The 8,257-nt window shown below is 46.4% G+C and overlaps 1 protein-coding gene across 1 annotated transcript; it reads right to left on the bottom strand.

Moving 5' to 3' along the window:
* Positions 1–4,146: 4,146 nt before the first annotated feature.
* LOC136512145 (probable glycerol-3-phosphate dehydrogenase [NAD(+)] 3, cytosolic) lies at positions 4,147–7,390 on the bottom strand. The gene is made up of 5 exons (XM_066506134.1): positions 6,386–7,390; positions 5,615–5,836; positions 4,939–5,186; positions 4,680–4,819; positions 4,147–4,590 (listed from the first exon to the last, which is right to left on the bottom strand). The coding sequence occupies exons 1-5, from the start codon at positions 7,017–7,019 to the stop codon at positions 4,449–4,451; spliced, it is 1,386 nt and encodes a 461-aa protein (XP_066362231.1). The 5' UTR covers positions 7,020–7,390; the 3' UTR covers positions 4,147–4,448.
* Between the last annotated feature and the right edge of the window lie 867 nt (positions 7,391–8,257).

Raw genomic sequence — 8,257 nt, 5'->3', positions numbered from 1 at the left:
CAATCTGTCACACCCGATTTTAAGGATAAAATAGGATGCAAAATCTTATGTGCCCCCAGAGATTAGTCACACACATAAGCCGACAAATTATGAATAGTATCATCACAAGTGTTTATTACATCACGTATAAGACAGAGTCTTCACATAAATGTAGCGGAAGTAAGAAAATATCTCTCGCAGAAGCTCCATATCACATGGACATCAACTGGTTGACCATAAGTCTAGTAATCCTCAGAGAAATCATCATTACCATAGCCATCTATTACTCATCCGGGATTTTTATCCAAATAATAAAAATAAACAAGCGTAAGTACATGTCGTACTCAATAAGTGTAGCATGGGGTTCATGAGGCTCAAAAGGCTTGACACAGATTTAACAGCATTCAGCTTTTAGTTATCACAATTTTAGCTTAAGAGTAGCAACAAGTTATTTCAATTCCCAATGCAAAACACATGATCAATGTAAACATGAATAATGAATAGCATAAATAGATAATTCTTAGTGTTCATCTATTCCATAAGGGTTCCAAGGCCACTCATGACCGTGAGCACGGCTGATATACCAGTTTTACACTCTGCAGAGGTTGTACACTTTCACTGTGAGTCGTGATACCCATATGCTCGGGTTAATTACTCCCAAAACACTTCCAAGGTGAGCAGACAGGGGTCATTGTGAAGCCTTTCAAAGGTTCGTCTAACAAGTTAGGGCCACTAGGTTTCTATGGCCTGCGAATATAGAGCTCCTCTTTGGACAGGCATAATGACGCGCAACCTATACACTAGCGGATAGATGCCGCACTATATCCAACCTAGAACACACCCCTCTTGCGTCATAAAGGTAACCTCTAACAAGCTAGAAAAGGTCCTCATACTAAGCTAAAACTAGATCTATATAGCCCTCACAGCTGTACTATAAGTCCCGAATGATCACTTACAGATAAGTCCTTAAAGAGAGGAATTTGAAGCATTTAGAAAGTAGCTAAACACTCCAGCCTCCTGTTTCCAAGTTGCTAAAAAGTCATATTTTAATGTTTATTGCATATACCATTAGTCAAGTTATACGATCATGGTTTAATTGAGCACTAGCAAAGCTACCAAATGCATATCCCGTAGGTGACAAGGTAGAAGTTCAATTCTAGGGAATCCCTATCAAGACGACACATGCAACATGAATTTAATGTATTAAAGTAAATAGGAAACAAGGATGATCCCATGCTATACTTGCCTTGAGCAAAGTACTCTTGCTGATCTGGCACGTCAAAGTAATACTCTTGGTCTCCCACGAATTGCTCACCGTATATACTCGATAATCACAGCAACAAGCATCCAGAAGCAATCATGCATAGCTAAAAAAAGCTATAGATTATAACAGTACACCAACAGCATAAAATCAAGATCAAAAGTTTAGAAAACGAATCTATGTCTCGCTACGAACACACAGACATGAAGATCACAAAAATCGAAGCTAAAAAGAAGTAGTTATGAATTAAACAAGATTTCCTTTAGTAAAATAATAGATTAAATCTAACCTCGAATTTTAAAAGTTGAAAACCTACATAACAGTAGTATGGACATGTAGATTATAGAATTATGAACCTAACGCAACTTGAACGGATCGAATCGGAGTTAAAACGAAGATTTTATGGCTAAAACAAGATTAGTGGTAAAACTGTAAATAAGTGAAAACGTATTTTAGATCTAACCGAAACAAAGTACGCTTTCAAAAGAAGAAAACAAAATCTGGAAAGACGCTATGGACTGCGGGTTAAGATCTAATTAGTTGTAAGGGGGGTTTTGCAAAAACGCCAGCGAAGGGGTATCCTTCGATATGAGCCGTTGGATTAGATGCGGGCGACCGAGATTGGATCGGGCGGTGAAGGTGGCCAGCGGCGAGCTCATTTGCAGCGGCGCCATGGCCGGAGCGGCGGTGCTTAGCGAACCGTGACCTACGGTCCACGACTGAGAGAAGAGCACGGGAAGAGAGAGAAGCTCAAGACGGACTCACCGAGACCAACAAAGCGAGCGGGGAACCAATGACGGTGGCCGGCTCTTATGTCAACTAATTAGCCAATACCAGGCAGGGACGGATCCAACGGTGGAGTGGGTGGGGCTATAGCCCCCCTACGGCCGCTAGACCCATGGAGTCCCCCCTTAGCCCTCTAGATATTTTTACCATGGATGCACCTTGAAGAGAGACTGAAGGAAGAGCATGGGGTTGAAGAAGCCCTACATATTTTTCGTGTCGTCCCTGGTACCAACTAATTTTAGCTAATCGTCGCTCCAGCTAGTAACTAACCCAGTCTCATCCAAACCTAGAGTATTTTAGGACTATAAAAAAAGAGTGCATGGCGCGAGTTTTTATGCTCATCATGCGTGATGTTCCACTTCCACCTGATCAACGACATCCCACCCGAGGCCATGTTTAGTTCCCCTATTTTCCAGAATTTGGCACTATGCAAAAAGAAGATTCCCTGTCACATCAAACTTGCGGTATATGTATGGAGTACTAAATATTGATGAAATCAAAAACTAATTGCACAGTTTGGTTGTACTCTACGAGACGAACGTTTTGAGCCTAATTAGTCAACGATTGGACAATTATTACCAAATAAAAACAAAATGCTACAGTGTATGAACAGTGCCACTGAATCCGGCGGCGCCGAATCGGCCTCCAACTAAACACGGCCCGAGCTGACATGATGAGAGCTCACTAGGTAGGGCCATTGGGCCAACCGGGCCAAGGCGCGAGATATTGCCATTATGGCCATGTTTAGGGCAGGTTTGGTTCTTTAGCCACTTCCTAAATTTCTGTCACATCGAATGTTTGATACGTACATGGAGTATTAAATATAGACTAATTACAAAAACTAATTATACAACTTATGACTATATTTTTTGTGCGTAAAGTCGTGTGTCCATACACATCAATCAATCACCGTTATAATCGAGGAAAAAAACAAGTGTCCACCCCAGCTGGTGAACTGGAGCCTGCTCAGCACTCCCTTCATTCCAAATTATAAGTCGCTATTAAGTCAAAGTGACTTATAATTTAGAACGGAAGAAGTATCTCATAGGATTGAAGTTGTCTTGTACCCGGCAAATGGCCAATGCATTTTTTCTCTCTCCCCAATACACAGAAATGGCCGGTGCATTGATCGTGGGGGAAATGAAAATGAATGGACGATGCACAAAGGTGGGCACTGAACATCAACACGAGGCTGCCCAGACGCTAGAACTAGAACGATACAATGCAAAGTATTAATGCCAACGCGTTCCCCGCTAAACCTAACCTCTTTTCCGGATCAAGTAATGGAAACGGACCAGTGCGTTCGCGCGTCCACATCATCACAGGCCCGACGATGCGCGCGACGTGGTTCTTGGCATTATCCATCGTTCATCACGTACTTCATTATCCAACAAGAGACCGAGTAATTGCCATCTCCAGTACCATTGAATATATCATGCAAGAACTCGTCCATCGCATCGCATCCTGTCGGTTAACCGGGTCATGGTATTGCTTCAAAATCTGACCATCTCAGTCTCATATAACACGATAGTCGATAGATGTGTTTCCTTGTCTGTCTCAAGTCTCAACTCTCAGAATCTCACGTTTCTGTGAAGAAGGGGTGGCTCTCCTGCCTTTCCTCCATCAGTCCATCACATGCTGTCTGCTGCATAGATTTCCTTTTTTTTCGTAAAGAAAAAGAGCGTTTGCACATGCGACAACATCCCGAGAAAAAACAGTGCTGCTTTGTGCTTGATCATTCAGCGATTCAAACCATTTATTTAGGGCTGTAAATGGGCCTTCACGCTTCAGTAGTCTGACATACTGAATTTTAGCCAGACATGAACAGGCCTCTCTAGTGAGACTCATGTTTATTTAAAATGTTTTTAAGGACGTTCATGGGCAAACTATCTTCATTTTGTGATTTACCAGGCTGTAGTTGGGCCTCATGTGACAAGTCTACATGGGCCTTTAATGGCTGGCATTTCTTTCAGATGGGCCTCAGGGAAAGAATACCATATAGGGTAGTGATAATAATAACTAAATTAATATGAGTGTTTCTGTTTCATTTATATGACCATGCATGTCAGTGGAGATCAGAACATAGCCTTTGCTTCTGAGTTACAACTTACAACCAACTATGAGACTCCAAAGCCATCATAAAATAAAAGGAATGCACATCTTTACTCCAGTCTAAATGACAAATAAATTTGAATCACAACAGGTTGTATGTACAGACACGGTCAATAAGTTTATCCTGGCATGGTAAATATACCATCACCGAACTCTCTTTTTTTTTTGGCGGGTTACCATCATCGAACTCTATAGTGTACACCCAACCCAACACACATGAGGCACGTAAATAAGGATCTTGAAGGCCAGTACACGCCTCCTCCAAACTCACACCAAATACGTATTGCAGGAAGAAACAAACACCCATATCTTAGGCCTTGGCGTCACCTTTAGGTAGGCCAAGAAGAGATGGCCGGTAAAGAGACTGCCTCTGTGCCAACTCAATTCTTTCCCGTGGATCATACATTGATTCATCACGTATTGCCTGGAGGATCGAATTGGTCGTAAGCTCCCTGCAGGTGAAAACTGAACAATTAGGTGCCTGACATCGCATTAGAATTGTAGCCTAAAACTGCATTAACAGTGAGTACAATTTTCCAACCTCTTGATCAAAATTTTGTAAAGTGTTTTGAGTATTGGGCATAGCTCAACAGGAGCAACGGTCTTCTTGGTTTCTGGATGCATCACGCTTAGGCTTCCCTGGCTCAGCAGTTCATAAAATGCATTGACTGCAGAAACACCCTAAATCACAGAAACGAATAAGGATCAGCATATAGCTACCCTGGCCAGCCTATGCCAAAAGAGAACCTGGCATTTAAACAAACTTCACATTGTCAAGATGGCAGGTTGGCAGCACAAACCTGGATAGTCCCTTTGCCTTTGATGCTGTCCCCCATTTCTAGAGTCAGTTCTCCCTTAGCTAACTTCTGCCCGTACCATGCATTGCGACCTTTCAGCAGTGTGACATATGTATCAGCTAATAAGGGTCCTGCAAGTTTCTCGGGCTCTCGTGCTAGAAGATGGGTGATGTATACCATTTCAGATGTGCAAAGTGAAAAGTATACTGATTTGCTGGTTGCACTCTCATTCGTAAGGGCCGCCACCATACCTGCAAGATAAGATCATGTTCAGCAACGTGATAGATATATTAGGCTCCAGAATAACTAGGTAGAAGTGGACAAAGTATATGGAGGCACTCTCCCAGGTCTAACATTCTGTTAATTACTGGATTTGGGCTTTCTTAATCTATGATATGAGAGCTTTGCATACTGTATTAACTACAGTGCGATTCTGTCTTGTCTGACAAATATAAGCAACATTGCATTTGGCAGAAACAACAGCATTGCAGCATTCAGTCAATGCAAATAGCATGCTTCATGAAAAAGGGCAGGAAATACGGAACATAAATAAGATGCCAAAATGGCATTTTTATTGGTTTGATGTTGAAATGTGCAATGATTTGACCAAGTATCTCATGAGAACTGGGAAAAGAGAGGAGTAAATGGAAATTCCATGTTTCTGGATAAAAAAACTTACCAGCCCCAATGGCATATACGTTTTTTAAGCCGCCCATGACTTCATGAGTAATGAGATCACTATTGTCCCATACAATGAAATGGGGTTGCCTCAAGAAATTCGCAAGAGGTTTCCTCCACTTGTCAGCTCCACATATGCGAGCATTCGCATATTCTTTGTTATAAATCTCAGAAGCAATGTTTGGGCCTCCAAGATACAGAATGTTCTCCAACGGAACTCCAGCTGCAGTAAGAATCCATGATCAACAACCACAAGCATAAACCAACAGTACAGTATACAGAATTGAGATAAAGAGCAGGGTGTTAGTTTCAGTAGGGTAAAATAGGCAACAGGTAGAAACCAGAACAAACAATGTTCAGTAATAATCAAGATGAACCCTGCTAAACTGTTTTTACATGTTCATAAGGGAACCAAGGACTGCAGAGCAAACATAACACATTGGCAGTCCCTTAGTGAGGGGACATCAACTAGCTCTCCATATAATCAACAGCAGGCAAGTAATATAGTACCACCAGATAATCATAAAACATGCAATAAATATTATGAAGGACCATAGGTACAGATCATGATGATTATCCAGAAAATTTCATCAGGAACATTCCAGAGCTACTGTATCTTGAGGCAGTCGAGCAGCATTTAAATCTTCAATTAAATTTGTTAGCCCCACTTCGACAAGTATACGTTAGTTACCAGAATAACGAAACTAGTAACTCAAGCTATGAGAACTACTGCTAGATCACAATCACAACGAGACTTGAGCAAAGAACTCACTTGCATTGCTGATCATCTGCGTGGGCGTAATGATCCGGGGCACAGGGTCGAGCGACGCCTCGATCCCCTTTGCCAGCGAGATTATGAGCGGCTGGGTGATCCGCTCCTTCCAGTACCTCCCGATCTCCTCGAACACCTCCCTGGTCTCCGTGGAGGGCAGGCCGTTGACGACTATGTCGGCGTCCCAGACGGCCTCCTGCAGGTTGGTGACGACCTTGAGCGGGCAGAGCGGGGTGTCGAGCATGTTGAGGCAGAAGCCGTCGCGGAGGATCTCGTCGGCGTGCAGCGTGCGGTCCCCGAGCCGCGCCTCGACGTACTTGAGGTAGGCGCATCGGCGGATGAGGCGGCGCAGGACGTCCTCGCGGGAGTTGATGACCTCGAAGAGGCGCTCGGCGTCGGCGCGGTCCACGGCGCGGCCGGGCCGGCGCCACACTCGCACCTGCACCCGGTCGCGGTGCCGGCCGTACGCGTCCTGCAGCAGCGCGCAGAACACGCTCCCCCACGCCCCGGCGCCCACCCCGACGACCCGCAGCGGGTCGCCGTCCGACTTCCCTAGCAGCCGCCGCAGCGCGTCCAGCTTCTCCTCTGCCACCAGCGCCGCAGCCCCGCCACCGTTCGCGTAGCTCCCCACCATGGCTTCACCCGTCAACCCCACCTCCTCGTCACAGCTCAGAACTCAGAAGCGAGGCCGAGGCGAGCAAGCTGAACCGGGACGGACAGGCAGGCTGGCTGGCTCCAGCCGACCGAGGAAGATGGGGGGCTTTTGTTGGCGAGCCCAGGGGAGGAAATGCGGGGTGGGTTTCGACGTTTCGTGAGGGTTTTGTGGGGTTGGGCGGCCAGAAATACCAAATCCCAGCGCGAACTCGCTGTCGATCGGCAAGACCGAGGAGACCCCGCGGCCGCGCCGCGCCGCCCCTTTGAACCCTTCTCCGTGGCGGGGTTGGTGGCGTCGCCGGCTCGGCGGCTCGGTCTCTCGGTTCAGGCGGTCGCGCTCAGCTACCAGCACCAACTCCGGGGCACAATCCAATCCGGTAAGCGAGCACGAGAAAAACGAATCACCTTTGCTCCTTTTCTGTGAAATTTTTTTGACCCATATATATGGAGTATATATAAAAAATATATACGTTTGTTTATAAATCGTACTTTTTTTAATCTATAAACAATATTTTTTATATCAATAAATCAGCCAACGAAGTCGTGGCTTATCCGCAAGCAAACATGGCGATAAGCTTTACGAGGAGGCAGGCGGGGAGGGGGTCCGGATCGGAGGCGTGTTGGTGCACGAGGAGAACGAGGGCGGTGGAGACGCCGGACGGATGCGTTGGAAAGGGACGGGGGCACGCCGGGTTCGATGGTTTCTTCGTCGTAGCACGGAGACGGAGACGTAAGCGTGACACAGTGACACGGCCATGCCCTGACGGGTCGACGACCGACGGCGGCAGGTGGTCTCGTCTGGCGACCGTGGCGTCCCTGTCGTCCTTGCGCCGTCCGACTCCGACGCGTCCTCCCGCCCGGGGTCGGGGTCGGCTGAGCACCGGCGTTATCAGCGCCAGCGGAAACCAACCAGCGGAGCGACGGGTGATGAAATCCACAGCCGTTTTAGTGGGTACCTGCTACTGCTAGCTGGTGCTGAACTGCTGATCCTAGTCCAAGCAGAGGTGTCCACGGCAGCGCAGGCGCACACGCAATAGGAGGAGGGGGGCTTGCCTTGGCCTGCCGTGATCAATTCGGCGGCGTGCAGGGGTTTGCTTTTCCGGTTTCGAGAAGAAGCTGACTCAAAAGGAGGGGTCAACTAGTGGGTTGCTGCGCGGTTGAAAGCGATCCAAGTCCAGCGCTCCGTTTCGTATTGCTTTCCTCCTCCTCTCTTGGAGT

This window comes from Miscanthus floridulus, chromosome 16, assembly GCF_019320115.1.
Source record: "Miscanthus floridulus cultivar M001 chromosome 16, ASM1932011v1, whole genome shotgun sequence".
NCBI classification, from domain to species: domain Eukaryota; kingdom Viridiplantae; phylum Streptophyta; class Magnoliopsida; order Poales; family Poaceae; genus Miscanthus; species Miscanthus floridulus.
Note: the sequence above shows the minus strand (reverse complement) of the source record. Positions and strands in the feature narration are given on the sequence as shown.